Here is a 17,235-nt window from a genome sequence, read left to right on the forward strand (position 1 = left end):
ACCCCTCTCCCTCCAGGACCAGATGGGACCTGGGCTGGGCAGGAAAGCCCAACTGGGGCAGCGCTGGGATGTGGGCAGCAGAGAGTTATTTAGTGAAAGCGAGGAGGCTGCGGCTGCCGCTCATTTGCATCATAAGTGATTGGTTTTCCCTGCTCTCCCTCATTAAGACACAATGGACAGTTGTTTGCTGGCGCAGCAGATCCATTTACCAAGGGGAGGAAGAGACAGAGCAAGAGTGATGGGCCAGAGTGGGGAGGTGGCAAGCCCCGTGCTCCCCAAGCCCCTGGGACGCTCACCCAATGAGAAGGAACCCCTAGAGCACATGTGTCAAACACAAGGCCCGTGGGCCAAATCCAGCCCGCCAGGCCTTGCAATGTGGCCCGCACCGCGCTGTCATCACTGCACTCCGCTGTCAGTTTATGACATTGTCAGTTTATGACTGTTCAGTAAACCATTCGGCCCGCGATTTAGGCTGGATTTTAGATTTTGGCCCCGTCTCTGATTGAGTTCGACACCCCTACCCTAGAGAGCAAACCAACTCCATCCTTGTACAGATGAGGAGACCAAGATGCTAACAGGGGGTGAGACTTGCTAAGGTCCAACAGCAAGGTCATGGCTGACCTGGGGCTTCTAGAGCCTACAGTCTAGATTCTAGACTCATTCCAGGCTTCAGTCCACTCGGCTGCAATACCCAACCCATTGCCATGGGCTCGGGTTCTTTATCTCTGTGGCTTCTTTGCTTCTACTCCAGGCCTTGGTGGCTACCAGTTTTCTCTCCTGTGGCCATCTCATCGCTTCTTTCTCTGTTCCTGCCCCTCTATCGTGTCCTCCGTTTCCAGGAAGCCAGGAAAATTACTGAGCTTCTACTTACCCTCTGCCCTAACCAGGGTGGGTCTGGCAGGAGAGGCAGCCATTTTGAAACTGTCTTGGTGTGTTTGGGGGAGGTGGGGAGAGGACAAATATGTGTGGTGACACTATCTCATTTCGTCCTTCCCTTCTTGCAAGTTAGGTAGGTATTCTTAGAGACAAGGACAGTGGGAGGCTCAGAGAGGTTGGGTAACTTGCACTAGCGCACCCTGTTGGTAAGTGGTAGCTGTCTGACTCCAAAACCTCTGTTTTCCACCTCACACCTGGCACAGGAGGTAAAGCAGGGTAAGAGGCCTGCACATGCCAGGCTCAGGGGAGGCACAACCTCTCTGAAGGAGGCCATTCCTTTGGCCCCTCTCCCCCATGCAGTGCCTCCTCCCCCCCTCCCTTTACCCTCTGGTTCCCACCTTCCTCTGGGCTCCTCTGCACAGGGGTGAAACCTCACAAATGCAAGCTTATGCCCCTGGGGGGCTGGGGAGATGGCAATCAAGTGGGAGAAGCCCAGACCTTGGAGGTCTCCCTCCTGCTGACACCCTCTCCCAGTTCCCTTTCAGCCCCTCCCCTCTGTGGGACAAGCTTGCCAGCATCTGCTTCTGTCTCATTGCGCTCTGGGGGAAAGGGAGAGCCGGGGTGAGTGGGTGTCTCTGTGCATGAACATAAGGCCTCCGGGTTCATTCTGACACTGAATGAAAAACTCACCAATTATTCGCCCAATCTCATTAACATGCAGACAGACATCTGTTATTTAGGAGTCAACAGCAGAGGCATTTTCTTGGGGGGAGGAGCACTTGTGTCCATGTCCCTCTTGTCTCTCTGGCTCCTGGGAGGGAGCTGCTGGGAATCCCCCCACCGCCTGGAGCCGGAGCCTCCCCCTCTCTGACCCTCACCCCAACCCTCAGGAGAAGGAGCAGGGGATTGACTGGAGAGATGGAGAGAGACCTGGGAACCCAGCAGGGGAAGGCGGGAGAGGGGCTGCAGTGTACAGAAGGAAATCTTCTGTTAGGAGAGGGCGGGGGGTACCACAGAAGAGCTGAACCCCTTTCCTGGGAAGTCAGTGAGGAGTGGTGGAGAGAGCTGGGCCAGGATTGCTGGTGTCCACTGGCAACCTCGGACATGACCTCTTCCTCCTACCTCCCTCAGCCATCAGGACCAATCTGAGTGTACCTGGGGTGGGGTCACCATGGTAACCAGAAACTTCAGAATAGTTAATGGGAAGAGTTTAGAAAACTGAGGACCAAAAGACCTGAGCCTTCAGGGTCACTAGAGGGTCTCTCTAGTCCTTAGGATACGGGTGAGAGAAGACACAGCCACCCCCCTTCCTGTGTTTTGGCCTTCCTCCAGCCTTTGGATCCCTAGCACAGGAAGCCCCCTTAAGAAGCCATCCTGAATTCCTCAGGCCCAGCTCAGAAGCCCTGGGTGACTACATTGGATAGAATAAAAGTTGAGCCCTAACTGGTTTGGCTCAGTGGATAGAGCATCATCGGTCAACAGGCTGAAGAGTCCCGGTTCTGTTCTGGTCAAGGGCACGTACCTTGGTTGCAGGCTCCTCCTCAACCTGGGCCCTGGTCAGGGCTTGTGCAGGAGGCAACCAATCGACGTATTTCTCTCACATCAATATTTCTCTCTGTCTCTCCCTCTCTCTTCCACTCTGCAAAAATCAGTGGAAAAATATCTTCTGGTGAGGACTAACAAAAAAATGAGAAAAAAGGTTGACCTAGCTCAGCCATCTTTAAAGGGCCAACCAGCTTTTCTACATCCTTTCTCTGAATCCTCCTCAACTCGAGGGAGACGCGGTGACCAGCTCCCCTTCTCCAGGTGTGAGCACTGAGGCTCAGACAGGTGCAGGGCCTTCCCAGAGGCGCCCTAGGGGGGAAGGGGAGGAGCTGGGGCCCAGGCCCTCGAACCTGTGCCTCTAATCTTAAGCTCTTCACAGGACTGTCCCTGCTGGGAAGACTGGAGTCACAAGGAGATGACCCTCTAGCAGGTGAAGCATTTTAGGGGTTAGATCCCTACCCCTACCCTTCCTTTCCCCTCCTCCCTCCTGGGCAGGCTGATGGCTGAGGTTAAGAAACACTGGAAGCATCACAGTGATTAGCAGTTTATTTCATTAAATGATTAAGGAGGCTACATTGCTTCCCAAAGGGGGGTCTAATTTGTGGGGGAAACAGCTGCAGAGATGGAAGCTGAGCCTGACTCCTGCAACTGAGATGGGGGAGGGGGGGTGGGAGTCAGGTTCCCTTCCTCCAGCCTGCAGGGGGCTTTGAGGATCAAGAAGAAGCCCCCTCCTCTCCCCCCACCTATTGGGCTCCTGAGTCCAGAGATACACTAAGAAGCCCATTTTCCTCCGGGAAATAAAACCCGGACCTGCAGAGGGGACCAAGATCTGTTGCCAGTGGTATTGGAAATGTATTAAACTTTGGGGGCTCCTCCAACTGATTTATTTTCCTAATTATGTTTGCTTTTGGCGGATATTGAAATGCCTTTGCACTCCCCAAGCGCCAGCGTGGCAGGAGAGGGAGGCTGGGAGAAGAGGGACACAGTCACTGCACTTTGGCAGCCACAGGCTGCAGCTGCCTGGGACCAAAGTCCAAAGGGAAAAGGGAAGCCCGAGTTCCCTGCGGGGGAAGAGTCAGTCTCGAGGGGCCAGACTGAGAGGTGGGCCTGCCCAGAACCCCTCATCCAGGTCTCAGGGTCCTTGAGGAGGGTCTCAGTCAGCCTCTAGCCGGGTCCAGGTTTGAGAGGGTGGGTGTCCTATGCCTTTAAGCTGTCCCAGAATCCTTGAGGAGATTGGGTGAGATGGACCAGGACAGGGACCTTAGGAGAGGGAGGGAAAGAGGTGTCTGCTGAGCCGGGAGTGGGTAGGGACTTCTTTTCCACTCCAGGCTGGGCCCTGGCACAGGGAAAGGAGAAGCTATTTTAAATGATATATCTCAGAGCCAAACCCCCACCCCCATCACCTCATCCAGAGGACCCAGCCACCCAAAAGCCAAATCTGGTCCCTTCCTTCTGTGCTCCCAGTCCCCAGCGCCTCCTCCCGTCCTCGGAAGGAAGTCCTGGTTCCCTGTGGGCCCTGCAGTGGCCTTAGTGTACCTTCCCAGCCTTGTCTTCTGCCCTTCCCGCCATGGCAGCCCCAACCGTGCCATGGTGTTCCTCATCTCCATACTCCTGCACATGCTCTGCTCTCTGTCCGGAGTGCTTCTCCTCCCCTTTTCCTGCCTGGAATCTCCTCTCCAGCCCTCAGGACCTGGCTCAGGGCACGGGCTCCCGAGACTGTAAGGAGATCCCACGGCCAAGGCCCTGCCACACCTGGGGTGCCTCTCTTCCCCGATGGGCGGGTCCCAGAGCAAAGACTGGTCGCGCCCATCCGTCTCCCAAGCCCGTGTCTGACACACAGTCAGTGCCCAGTACACATCGGCTGAATGGATGCCGGAGGAATGGGCCTCGACTTGGGGGTGGGAATTCCAGATGGGAGGGTAAGGTCTGTGTTCTCTCCCCAGAGTGTGTCTGGAGGAGCCGTCTGGGGCTGGGGGAGGGGAGGGCCAGGGACGGTTCCTGGGGGAGAATGTCACCGAAAAGAGGCCAGTGGGCCCGGAGCCAGGGAGGGAATACAGGACAATGTGAAACTAGACTCCCGAGAAAACAGACCAGCACTGTCTTTTCCTGACAACAAGTGCTCCAGCCAGCCCCTCCACCGGCTTTCCTTCAGTGGGGGGCTGGGAGGGGGTGACCCTAAACTCAGCCGATGCTCCCTCCAACATCATCAGAGAGCTCAGGATGGAAAGCAGGTGAGGACCCCTGCCCCCCTCTGAGGAGACTCCAGAATCAAACCTCTGTCCCCTTGCGAAGCTACCCTATGTCCAGGGTCACTTCTTTCGATGCTCTCCCTACCCCACAACCCCTAGGGTAGCAGCACATTCCAGGGTGGGGGGTGTGGAGATGGGGAGCCAAGGGCCTGGATCTCTGCAGCTGCCCCCCCCCCCCCACGCAAGCAGGGGCCCCAGCGTAGCTGAGGAACGAATTGCACATCAGTCCACTTCAACGCCCCCTGAGGGCCCTAGGGTTGTCTGGCTCATTAACGGAGGTGAATATTCCAAGATGCCTCACTCCCCACCTCTGGCTCCTAAAGGACCCTGCTGACCCATGGCCTCCTCTGCCTCCTCCTGAAGTCTAACTTCCCCTCCTGCTCCCGGAGATGGGCACACTGGCGTTTAGAAAGCAACAGAACTAAAGCCACAGCCGTTTTCCATGGACAGGGGCTTTATTTGGGGGCTGCTGGGGAAGAGGGGGAGGAGCTAGGCCTGGTGAGTATAGCGGGGAAGGGCTTCTGAACTTGCTTTCTCATTTAGTGCCTGCTGCCTGGCGGGTAGGGTAAGCGAGCACAGCTGGGGAAGTGAGAGGAGAGGAAAAGGGAAGCGCGTGGCTCGGACACTTTCCTTCGGGGAGGAAGCCAGGACCAGGATCTGGGGCCTGGCGGAGCAGGGAGGGAAGGCACTCTGCATCTACCGACACTCCACCAAGGTCACTGCTCCATGCCAGCTCCCCTAGACCCCCTGCCCCTTCCTTCCGGCCGTCCCAGCTCCAGACCCAGATGCCACTCTGCTAGCTCCCTCAACTTCCCGTGGAGAGGAGGGGGAGGAGGGGGTGGGGAATGATGGTACCCTCTGCCTCCAGGTCCCTGGCCCAGGAGAATTGCTCACTCAGCCGGCCCTGAAGTTCCAGCCAGTCAGGGGGTCAGGGGTTCAGGAAGCCAGGGGGCAGGCAGGGGAACAGCTGTGCCCTTCACCACCCCTCCTGACGCCCCGCCCCTCCCCGGCTCCTCACATGAGGTTGCAACTCTTGGCGCGATCCTTGTGCATCTCGCCCTCGTTCCCGTTCCCCCGGTCCGGCCTTCCCGCCAGCTGAGCGGACCGCTGCAGGCCCCGGCGTGAGTCCGTGCGGCGCAGCTGCCTGTGGCCACGGCCCAGGGAGGCCACGGTGGCCACGTGGAAGACGTCCCTGACGCTGCGCTCGGAGGAGCGGGAGGAGCACTCCACGTAGGACACGGCCCCCACCTGCTTGGCCAGCACGGTGCCCTGGGAGGATGGAGTGGATGAAGGCAGTTATGCGTTTCAGCAAGGGGCCCGGGAGGCAGAGGGCTGGGGGGGAGGGGCGGAGGTCGAGGGAGGAGGCCGGAGGTTAGAGGCCAGGACAAGGGATGGACAAAATAGGGTGTTTTCAAATCAGAGACCGGGAGGGTCGGAAGTGGGAGGCCTAGGCTGGGGGGAGGTCAAAGGTCAAGAGTCCCACCTGCTCATGGGTCACAGGGATAAGCCTCTGCTTGGACAGCTCCCTCAGGGTGGCCAGGTCGGTCCGCATGTCCAGTTTACAGCCAACCAGCACCACCTTGGCATTGGGACAAAACTCCTGAGTCTCCCCTTGCCACTATGTGGGGAAAGAAAATAAAGAGTTGTGGAGGGTAGAAGAAGGGACATGGTGAACCATGCTCCCCCCGACCCCTGTTATCACAGCATCAGAAACCGATACCCCTCTGGAAGCTCCTGTGTGAGCAAGGAGGTGAGGGTGGTGGGCTTGGGCTGAAGGCAGGGATGGGGGTGGGAGAAGAGGAGGGAGGAGAGGGCTGAGGTGGGGCTTTGGGTCTGTGCCCTGCGTCTAACGCAGGGGCCATGTAGCTTCTGCCGGCCTGGGGCCTTCCCATGCTGACCCCCTATCCCAAGTCTGTGTGTGGGAACAGACAGACCCAGCCCTCCCCTCCCCCACCTGGGAACTGGGGCCGCCTTAGCTGACTTCTGGCCTTTCCCCGCAGGCTTTTCTCATGGAAATAGGGGCCTGCAGCTGAGACCTCGGAGGTTTCCTGAGCTCAGAGAGCAGCCTTCCCATCTGGGGTTCCCATGCACAAGGAGATGGGGACGGTGGCTACGGAATCTCCTGAGTGCCTCTCCCTCATCGCCCCCAGGTGCCCTACCCAGCTCTGAGGATTTACTTCTAGGGAAGGGGGGTGGGGAGGAGGAGAGCTTCACACACTCTCAAGTCGATGGCTCCTGCTGTATCGGAACCGCGGTTCCTGGTCCCCCTCCGTCTAACGTCCTGCTTCCCCAGGCGCCCACCTTCTTGAGGACACTGTCCAGTGTCTCTGGTCGGCTGATGTCGAAGCAGATGAGCACAGCGTCCGAATCAGGATAGGCGAGGGGCCGGACATTATCATAGTAAGAGGAGCCTGAGAGAAGACAGAGGGGAGAGGGCAGGTAAGGGTCCTGAGTGGGCAGAAGGCCTGGGAGGGGAGGGGAGGCCTGGAGCTGGGATCAGGGAAAGGAGAAGAGCAGTTATTAAAAGCCACCCAGGACTCTGTGTTTCTCCAAGGCGGGGACAGGCAGAGGGGCGGCTCGAAGGCAGACAACAGCTCTCCCCCTCCCCAGGGCTGCCTCTAAAAGGAAGCATTCTGAATCTTTCCAGAGTCTGAGAAGCTCACAAAATCTCTCGACATTCTCACAAAATTTTGCGCGTGCTTTCCGGGCTCTGACAGACATCTCGTAATGACCTCCAGGGGACCAGGGTAAAAATAAAACCCTCCTCCTCTTGGGACTTCGTCTCAGATTTCTATAGCTCCGTCTAGAGACCTCGTGCCCAGACCCAAAGAGATTCTCACTGTCTTTCCTAAATCCAGCACAACCTCCTAAAGAAACACGTTCCCACGTGAAAGACACTGCTTCTCAACTTTCCCAGAGAGGCAGGATCCAGCCGAGGGGACTGGCTACCGGGCCTTTCTCCTCCAGGGCACGGTTTCTCTGTGTGTCAGCAAGCTCTGCCTCAGTTTCTCTGGCTTTAAGCAGAAGGTTGCTTTTCCTTCCTCCTGGAATTCGGTGGATGGGCTGAGCGGAAGCCTAAAGGTCTCGCAGAGGGAGGGGCCCGGGTGGGAGCCTTGGGAGTCAGGGTGACCCCAGGGAGGTGGCTACCTGAAGTGTCCCACATGTTGAGCTCGATGCGGCGCTTGTCTATCTCAAAGCTGGCAGTGTAGTTCTCAAACACGGTGGGCACATAACTCTGCAGACACGGATGGGTCAAGATGTGGTCCTCCAGCCCTCGCTCCAGACAAATGCCCTCCTTACTCCCACACCCTGGCCAGCCCAGCCCCTGGACGCAAGTTGGTTCCTTGTGGGGCAGAGGGGGATCTCTGCTAGGCTTCCAGACCCCCTCCCCAGCCCTTGCAGCCCCCCGTTCGCCCCCTCTCCGATGCCCAGGACCCCCACCATCCCCTAATACCCCTCCTGAGATCCTCTCCTTCCCCCAAACCCCAATCATCTCATCCTGGTCCCCAATCCTCTGCAGTCCTTCCAGAGCTCCCAACACCCACCCCCCCAAACCCCGTCCTCCATGCCTCTCCGGTCCCTGGTAACCCCGGTGCCCATTTCTGCGGGTCCCCCGGGCTCCATCACCCACCCCCGCGACCTCAGCCCCCCGCTCCCAGACGCCGTCCCTCACCCCGGGGTAGGCGTCCTTGGCGAACACCTGCAGCAGCGCCGTCTTGCCGCACTCCGCGTCCCCCACCACCACGATCTTGCAGCGGCCGCTCTGCCCCTCCATGGTCCCGGCTACACGCCGGCGGCGCCCCGCGGAGCCCCCCTCCCGGGCCCCGCCGCCTCCCCCGCCGCCGCAGCTGCAGCCGCTCGGGCCGCCGACACCGGCATCTCGCGGGCCCGCGCCGAGCCCCCACCCGGGGCCGCGGCCCCCCCTCCGGCCCGCCCCCCGCCCGGCGGCCGCGCCCCCGGCCCCGCCTCCCGCTCCCGCCCCGGTCCCCGCAGCCGGGAGGCGGGGCCCGGGGAGCTAGCGGGACCGGGAAACCCGGGGAGAAAGCAGAGTTCTCGCTGGTGGTTTGGGGCGGGCCGATCCGGGCTTTTTGGCTGATTTGACTTTCTTGGGGCGGGGGCGGGGGCGGGGGCGGGCGGGGCCTGGTGGGATCGGCACCCGCACGAGGCTCGGGCCCGGTGTGCCACTGCGGACCCGCGCGGGGGCAGCCACCCGCTCCCTGAGACCACAGGAGGCAGAGGTGGTGGGGAGGAAAAGAGCCTTTAGGGTTCGGTCTCCCTCCTCGATGCTCGGGTCCCGGCAGGGAGTCCTGGGGTTAGGAGGGTAGGGACTCCATCACCCGCACCAGGAAAGCGGTGACGTCATGGCTTTCCGTCCCCATGGCAACGAGTGGCCTCGTCTGGGGCTCTGGTGACTTACCGGCGGGCCTGGACTAGCCGGAGGCGGGAATGAGTTTGTTCAGCCGAGCACAGGGTGGAAAGTTTTGGGGGAGCTGCGTCCTCTGGTGGATATTTCGGGGAGTCAGGGATGGGGAGCGAAGAAGAGGCAGATGGAATTGCCCAGAGCGACAGCCCTGCTGGAGCCAGAGGCAAACTCTAGAGTCATTTCAGGCTTGATCCGGAGTCTAACAATAATCGAGCTTCTGTTTTGCCTTTGTCTGACATGTTTTACTTTTGAAAACGCTCTTTACATCAAGGATACTGGATTTGATTTTATCTTTACTCTTTTTTAAAAAAAAAATGTTTTATTGATTTTTTTACAGAGAGGAAGAAAAAGGAACAGAGAGCTGGAAACATTGATCTGTTGCCTCCTGCACACTCCCTACTGGGATGTGCCCACAACCAAAGCACGTGCCCTTGACCGGAATCGAACCCGGGACCCTTGAGTCCGCAAGCCGACGCTCTATCCAAACAGGTTTCGGCTTATCTTTACTCTTTATCAAGCAGTGTCTTCACCATTTGAGAGAAGGGAAAATTGAAGCACAGAGCTTTAATAAATAAAATCAAATGGAAAGTTTTTAAGACTCTATCTCTCTGCCCTAACCGGGTTGGCTCAGTGGATAGAACGTTGGCTTGTGGACAGAAGGGTCCCAGGTTCGATTCTAGTCAAGGGCATGTACCTTGGTTGCAGGCACATCCCCAGTGGGGAGTGTGCAGGAGGCAGTTGATCCATGTTCCTCTGTCATTGATGTTTCTCTCTATCCCTCTACCTTCCTCTCTTTTAAAAAAACAATCAATAAAATATATATTTTTAAAAACATTTTTTTAAAAAAAGACTATCTCTCTGCTCCAAGTTTGCCATGGATAGACCACACGGAATGGGTCACATATGGGTAGAGTCAGAGTCTGAAGAACAACTTGTTCGGGTTCCGGTCTACAGGTGGCCAGCTCTTCAAATTTGAAGTCAGCTCAGATTCAGACTGCTCCTCAACATATATTTCAACTTGCGTAAGATTCATTATGAATACACAAGTAAATTAAATCGCGATCTGCACGACCCCAAGAATGCCCTCGCTCCGCAGAGGTTCCAGTCTCCAGGGCAGCGGAGGCGTGGCCTTGGCCCTTTAAGGGGGCGCGCGAAGCCCCGCCCCCGGGCCGGCGCCCCGCCCCTCCGCCCCGGTCCTCAGCCTGGCCTTAACCCGGCGCGCGCCCCGCCCTCCCCAGCTGTGCAGCCGTCAGCCCAGCTGTGCGCGCACCGGAGCCCCAGCCATGTCCAAGGAGAGAGAGGCAGCCAAGGGGGCCACCGCGGTGGCGGCGGGCGACACCCACCCGGTGCGCTACCTGGAGCTCACCGGCTTCGGCAGCCAGGACAAGCTGAAGCTGCGGAGCAGACCGGCCGCGCCCCCGGCCCCCGGCCCCGGCCAGGTGACCGTGCGCGTCCGGGCCAGTGGCCTCAACTTCGCTGACATTATGGCCCAGCAGGGGATCTACGACCGGACGCCGCCGCTGCCCCACACGCCGGGCATGGAGGGCGCGGGGGTCGTGGTCGCGGTGGGCGAGGGAGTCCAGGACCGCAAGGTGAGCCGAGCAGCCCCGGCCGGGGTGTGGGCAGTTGGGCAGAAGGGGCGGCCGCGGGGGTGTGGCAGCGCGGGGGCAGTTGGCGGAGGGGACCTGGGGAGACGGGCGTGGAAGACGTAGGATAGGAAAGGGGCCCGGGATCTGAAGCTCCTGGGAAACTGGGTTTACATTTGGGGGCGGCGTGAGCCGGAGCTATCCCCCCTTCCCAACCAGTTTTCATGGTGGCCTCCGCCCAGGAGCAGCGGGGGTGGTGGTGGGTGTGTTTGGAGGGGGAAACAATAAGACGTGCATGCGTGTAATGACCTATTACTGTCCCACCCCCCAATCCCGCAATCCCCAGTGAAACCACACCTGTGCCCCTGCCCAAAAAACATATCCCATCATGGTGTTTTGTGACCCCGATTGGTGCCTCGTTCCTCAAGGCAGCTTAAGGAGCTATGGAGTCAGGGCTGGGGGGGGCGGCAGAGGGCTGTGCCAGAGCCCTAGTCACATGCAGCCCAGTGGTCTGTGGGGGTGTGAGGCGGCCCCTCCCAGGACGGGGCCAGAGAGGAGGCACGCCCATCCTATGGAAGAGAGGGAGCCTGCCACCGCCCCTCCACCGGCCCCACAATGCCAGTACTGGGGATGTGCCTGCAACCTAGGTACATGCCTTTGAGCTGAATGGAACCTGGGACTTTTCAGTCTGTAGGCCGACACTCTATCCACTGAGCCAAACTGATTCCGGCTGTGTGGCTCTTCTTATCTGTAACCTCTGCCCACAACACACACATCTCTGGGTGAAAGTGCTCCTGGGCTCCCAGTGCTGACTCGGTTACTTCTCCTGAGGGAACCACACCCAGTTCTAACTGATCTCTGACCTGTACTGTGGTATTGACCATATCACATACTCCATCTTCCTTCAGTTACTGGACTTGGTCACCTCCCCTCCTGGTTATTGTCATTATTGTTGTTGTTAGTTAACACCACTGAGTGTCTACCATGTGACCTACATTTGGCTAAAAAAAAGATAAATGATTTTTTGTTACTTAATCCTCACAACTGCCTAATTTACAGATAGGAAAACTGAAGCTCAAAAAAGTTAACTTTCTATTTGCCCAATGTCACATGGTCAATAAGTAGTGGAGCCTGTTTTTTTGTTGTTGTTGTTTTGTTTTGTTTTTAACAGAAGCAGTTTGATGTCTTCAATACTTTTAAAAAAAATATATTTTATTGATTTTTCACAGAGAGGAAGGGAGAGAGATAGAAAAGCTAGAAACATCAATGAGAGAGAGACATCGACCAGCTGCCTCCTGCACATCCCCTATTGGGGATGTGCCCGGGACCCTTGAGTCCGCAGGCCGATGCTCTATCCACTGAGCCAAGCCGGTTTCGGCTGATCTCTTCAATACTTTATGCTGCCCCAACTGTAAGCTTCTTGCATCAGGGATCCCACAGAATAGTGAAGAATATCTGTAAAATGGAGATAAGGATGGTATCTACCTTAAAGAGCTGGTGTAAGGATTAGTTAAGTGTTTATATAAAAATCACTTACAATATAGCCTGGTCCTTGGGGAGCACTCAGTAAAGGCAAGTTGTTATTGTTTGTAATGACATTATTATTATTATTATTATTACTAGAGGCCCAGTGCATGAAATTTGTGCATGGGGTCCCTCAGCCCAACGTGCACCCTCTACAATCCAGGAGCTCTCAGGGGATGTCCTACTGACAGCTTAGGCCCACTCCCCATGGTTCTCTGCTCTCTGCGGGCCTGGAGGTTTCGCTGCAGCCATGGAGATGAAGCCCCGTGCCCTGCTGTCTGCTCTCCACCTGCCTCCGCCATGCACCATGTGAAGGAAGCCCCCATGCACTGCAGTGTGCTCTGTCTGCCTTGTCTGGGGGCGGGTCAAGCCTCACTGCTTGGTCCCCCACCCCACAACCCTGGAGGGACTGACAGACCCAGAAACTGCAACAGCTGTGGAGCTGGGAGCCTGGGTCTGCCCTCTCTGGAGGCAGATCCAGCCTGCCGCTCCTGGGGACAGGCCGGGCACTCCAGCAGCAGGGCTGAGGGGACTGGGAGCCGCCATTTTGTGGCTATGGGAGCTGCCATATTTGGCACGGAGTGACGGTTAATTTGCATATTGCTCTATTATTAGATAGGATTACCATAACTACCGCTGCTCCTTCATTACCAGGAAGAGGGCCTTGTACATAACAGAAGGTCATAAATTGCCAATGAGTGAATAAATGAGTGACTTAATATCATGCTCTGCTTTCGTTCTTCAAGGTAGGGGATCGGGTGATGGTGTTGGTCCGCTGCGGCATGTGGCAGGAGGAGGTGACTGTGCTCTCAGCCCAGACCTTTCTGATGCCTGAGGCCATGACCTTTGAGGAAGCTGCTGCCTTGCTGGTTAATTACATCACCGCATACATGATCCTCTTTGACTTTGGCAACCTACGGCCTGGCCACAGCGTCTTGGTACACATGGCTGCAGGTAACAGGCCCTTTCCTTTATGCCCCTCATTAGCCAGATTTCCTCCTAGGCCCCTTCTCAGTAGCATGTCTGGACTGTTGCCATGGTAACACCAGGCTGCCTTGGCCTATGGCTCCCAAGGCCTCTGCAGTATTGTTGCCGTGGCAACATTCAGGCACCAGATCCAGCCTGGTGTGCTATCCATAGCAACATGCTGTGGCCCAGCACCCCTTCCTTGCCAGATACCCTTCCCCCAATTCTCAATCACAGAAATTGGACATGAGATGAGTGCAGAAAGCCTCTGATTGAGCCCAGGCAAAATGAAGATGGTGGGGTTGGTCCTTGAAAGGCAAGAATGGAGGCTAGATGACTATATCTCCTACTTATGAAAGTGTCTCCCTGCAGGGGGTGTGGGTATAGCCGCCTTGCAGCTGTGCCGAACAGTGAAGAATGTGACGGTGTTCGGAACGGCCTCGGCTAGGAAGCACGAGATGCTGAAGGAGAACGGGGTCACACATCCCATTGACTACCACACGACTGACTACGTGGAAGCGGTCAAGAAGATCTCCCCCAAAGGTGGGCCAGGGTATGGGATGGCATGGCACGGAGGGGAGGTCTCCAAATTGGTGGGTTCTAATGCTGCTCCCGGTCCCCCTTACTCTGTGACAGGTGTGGACATCGTCATGGACCCTCTGGGTGGGGCCGACACTACTAAGGGCTACAAGCTCCTCAAACCCATGGGCAAGTTGATCACCTATGGTAAGTCAGTGGGCCAGAATGGGGAGGGATCTAGGGGCCCAGGGCTCTTGAATGAAGAAGGGGCAGGGACCCAGGAGCTGGGGAGAGAGTGCCAGGGGTAGGATGGCCCTGAGATTGCTGCCTCCTGGGAGCACCTGTTGTCATTTTCTTTCACAACCTCCCGTGTGAGTGACAGTAAATTGTGTTCTTTCTGTGCTCCTGTTTGGGGATTATTCTTTTTTAAAAATATATTTTTATTGATTTCAGAGACGGAAGGAGAGGGAGAAAGAGATAGAAACATCAATGATGAGAGAGAACCATTGCTTGGCTGCTTCCTGCATGCCCCTCACTGGAAATTGAGCCCACAACATGGGCATGTGCCCTTGACCAGTGTTGAATCTGCGACCTCTCAGGCTGCAGGCCTCCGTTTTATCCACTGAGCCAAAGAGCTATGGCTAGAGATTATTCCTCTGTTCTACCCTCCTGGCTTCTGGGACAACTACATTTCCACATAAAACACCATTTCATATACCTGAAACTAATACAAAATAATATTGAGCCGAAACCAGTCTGGCTCAGTGTATAGAGTGTAAGTCTGCGGACTAAAAGGTCCCAGGTTTGATTCCGGTCAAAGGTACATACATTGGTTGCGGGCACATCCCCGATAGGGGGTGTGCAAGAGGCAGCTGGACGGTGTTTCTCTCCCATCAATGTTTCTAGCTCCCTGTGTCTCTCAATGTTCCCTTACTCTCTGTGAAAATTCAATAAAATATAAAAAATAAAACAAAACAAAATAATATTGAATGTAAACTGTCATTGAGAAATAAAATTAAAAAAAAACATTTCACATATAAAGAAACAAATATGGATTAGAACCATTTTTGAGTTAGATGGCGTCTTTTGGAGCTTGATAGCCTGCAGGCAGTGGGCTATGCTGTCACTTCCTGGCACTGGTGCGGATAATGCTGAGGGCCCACAGGGCTGGGCCTGGCACCCGGATTCACAGGCCGTGTCTCCTTGTCTCTCAGGAATGGCCAACCTGATGACAGGCCCCAAGCGGAACCTGATGGCCCTGGCACGTACATGGTGGAATCAGTTCAGCGTGACAGCTCTGCAGCTGCTGCCGGCCAACCGGGCCGTGTGTGGCTACCACCTGGGCTACCTGCACGATGAGGTGGAGCTGCTTGATGGGGTGGTGTCCCGCCTGGTGGCTCTGTACAACCAGGGCCACATCAAACCTCACATTGACTCTGTGTGGCCCTTTGAGAAGGTGAGTGTGATGGCTCTGCAGGGAGGGCCTGGGCAGGACCCTGAAAGGCTGGGGTCCTAGGGGGAGGATTCCTTGGGGGAGGAGGGCCTCCTTCTTTAGGGGGACTCTCTGGAGCACTGGGAACAAAAAAAAAAATATTTATTTTATTGATTTTTTACAGAGAGAAAGAGAGAGGGATAGAGAGTTAGAAACATCGATGAGAGAGAAACATCGATCAGCTGCCTCCTGCACACCCTCTACTGGGGATGTGCCTACAACCAAGGTACATGCCCTTGACCGCAATCGAACATGGAACCCTTCAGGCCACAGGCTGATGCTCTATCCACTGAGCCAAACCAGTTTTGGCTATTTTATTGATTTTTTTACAGAGAGGAAGGGAGAGAGATAGTTAGAAACATTGATGAGAAAGAAACATCCATCAGCTGCCTCCTGCTCACCACTAATCGGGGATGTGCCCTCAACCAAGGTACAAGACTTTACACCAGAATCGAACCAGGGATCTTTCAGGCCGCAGGCTGATGCTCTATCCACTGAGCCAAACCGGTTTTGCCCCTTCTCTTCCTTTTCAGGTGGCGGATGCCATGAAGCAGATACATGAGAAGAAGAATGTGGGCAAAGTCCTCCTGGTGCCTGGGACAGAGAAGGAGAACTAGGATGGGGGCTGGGAGGCCCTCGGAAAGAGAGAAGCTGGCAGGCCATTTATGTTGGCCACCAGATCCTCGAATTTCATCCTCTATCATAATGCTCTGCCCTCTCTCCCCCAAAGGTCTCCATGGTGATGACCTCTCCCCTGCCCTGTGTTTTCTCTATAGCCAGGGCTGCCCCCTCCCTCCTTCCTGCCCTCTGAAGAGGTTGGGAAGTGACCACTTGGATGTCTGGGCCCCGCCAAGGGGCCAGGGAGGGCAGAGGGAGACTGGCCTCATCTCCCCTCCTGCCTCTGCCCCGTTACCTCCCCCAAAGAAATGAAATGTCAGCTCAGGATATGGGGCCAATATCTGTGAGTCCAGCATGTCCCTGTTTCGCCCTAGTGTCCCTTCAACCCGGGCCGACCAGCGCCCACCTCTGAACTCCTTTGCCTCACTGTGTGGCCTCATCTTCTTGTCCCCCAACTTCTTAAGCACAATCGGGCTTCTTCCACCTCCAGGTTTCCTGCCACTTTTCACCCAGGAGGCCCCTTACCACAGGGCAGGCATCACACCTGCTCCCCAGGTCAGACTCTGGGGGAGGGACAGAGGCCCCTTCCCTCACTAAGTTCTCTGCATTGTTCTCAGTGCCTTAGCAATGGACAACCTGTGCTGTGCATGTGGAGAGGGGCCCTGTTCCTGCTCACACCTCCTTCTCCACCCCGTGCTCTCCATTGCCTTCCTTGTTCTGGTGGAGCTGGGGTTCTCCTTCTCCCCAGTCCCACAACACCTCCAAACCTCTGAGAGTGCCAGTGTCAGGGCCAGGAGCAGCCCCTGCCTCCTAGTCCTGTGCCATGTGCTGTCTCTCTGGGGCTGTCATTTCTCTCTCAGTGCTTGAGGAGGAAGAGGGGGAGTTTTCTCAGCCTTGCAGAGAAGGATGGCACTCACCAGCCAGAGCCCTGGGAGTCAGTGCTGTCTACTTCTTGTTCTGGGACCAAAGTGAACATTAAAGCACATCCCCGAGCAGTCATGGGAGGCCCCTGCCCCCAGCCTTCTCAGAGCAGGGAGGCACCTTCTCAAGCTCATGCCCAAACTTTGTTTACATGGGTGGGGAGATGCAGTGAGGGAGATGGTGGGGGCGGGGGCGGGTTAGGAACTGGGCCCCTGGAACCAAAGTGGGGACTGCCTAGGGTACAGGTGCAGCCCCCTCAGCTCTCTGAGCTGGCACTGGGAAGGGTTCCTGCCCGGCCATTGGCACTGGGAGGTGGTGGGGAGGGGTTCAGCCTCTTCACTGTCTAAATGAGGCCTAAAGGGTGTGAAGTGCGACTTCTGCTTTTGTGTACCCACCCCATGACCAACCGAAGCTGCCTTTGTGTTTGTGTCAATAAAAAGCTCAACCCTGGATCCTGGCTGTTGACTCTTTTAGTGGAGGGAAGGTCAGTGCTGGTGGCGGAAGTCTAGGGTTTCT

The 17,235-nt window shown here is 56.5% G+C and overlaps 2 protein-coding genes across 2 annotated transcripts; one reads left to right on the top strand and one right to left on the bottom strand.

Moving 5' to 3' along the window:
- Positions 1-5,106: 5,106 nt before the first annotated feature.
- On the bottom strand, positions 5,107-8,577 carry RND2 (Rho family GTPase 2). The gene is made up of 5 exons (XM_084862262.1): positions 8,344-8,577; positions 7,818-7,905; positions 6,972-7,081; positions 6,154-6,288; positions 5,107-5,939 (listed from the first exon to the last, which is right to left on the bottom strand). Exons 1-5 carry the CDS (start codon positions 8,443-8,445, stop codon positions 5,685-5,687), a joined length of 690 nt encoding a protein of 229 aa, XP_084718388.1. The 5' UTR covers positions 8,446-8,577; the 3' UTR covers positions 5,107-5,684.
- Positions 8,578-10,343: 1,766 nt separating this feature from the next.
- LOC311611683 (synaptic vesicle membrane protein VAT-1 homolog) lies at positions 10,344-17,169 on the top strand. Its single transcript, XM_084864060.1, has 6 exons — positions 10,344-10,685; positions 12,950-13,157; positions 13,542-13,712; positions 13,806-13,895; positions 14,903-15,144; positions 15,714-17,169. Exons 1-6 carry the CDS (start codon positions 10,377-10,379, stop codon positions 15,795-15,797), a joined length of 1,104 nt encoding a protein of 367 aa, XP_084720186.1. The 5' UTR covers positions 10,344-10,376; the 3' UTR covers positions 15,798-17,169.
- Positions 17,170-17,235: the final 66 nt, after the last annotated feature.

This window comes from Pipistrellus hanaki (assembly GCF_964339955.1).
Source record: "Pipistrellus hanaki genome assembly, chromosome: 16".
In the NCBI taxonomy this organism is placed as follows: domain Eukaryota; kingdom Metazoa; phylum Chordata; class Mammalia; order Chiroptera; family Vespertilionidae; genus Pipistrellus; species Pipistrellus hanaki.

Excerpts from the sequence above, each read along its gene's own strand:
- RND2 (XM_084862262.1), bottom strand. The coding sequence starts at position 8,445 with ATGGAGGGGCAGAGCGGCCGCTGCAAGATCGTGGTGGTGGGGGACGCG. Across the intron at positions 7,082-7,817 it reads CAACATGTGGGACACTTCAG|GCTCCTCTTACTATGATAAT; the intron begins GTAGCCACCTCC and ends GTCTTCTCTCAG. Across the intron at positions 5,940-6,153 it reads TCCCTGTGACCCATGAGCAG|GGCACCGTGCTGGCCAAGCA; the intron begins GTGGGACTCTTG and ends CCATCCTCCCAG.
- LOC311611683 (XM_084864060.1), top strand. The coding sequence starts at position 10,377 with ATGTCCAAGGAGAGAGAGGCAGCCAAGGGGGCCACCGCGGTGGCGGCG. Across the intron at positions 13,713-13,805 it reads CAAGAAGATCTCCCCCAAAG|GTGTGGACATCGTCATGGAC; the intron begins GTGGGCCAGGGT and ends ACTCTGTGACAG. Across the intron at positions 15,145-15,713 it reads CTGTGTGGCCCTTTGAGAAG|GTGGCGGATGCCATGAAGCA; the intron begins GTGAGTGTGATG and ends CTTCCTTTTCAG.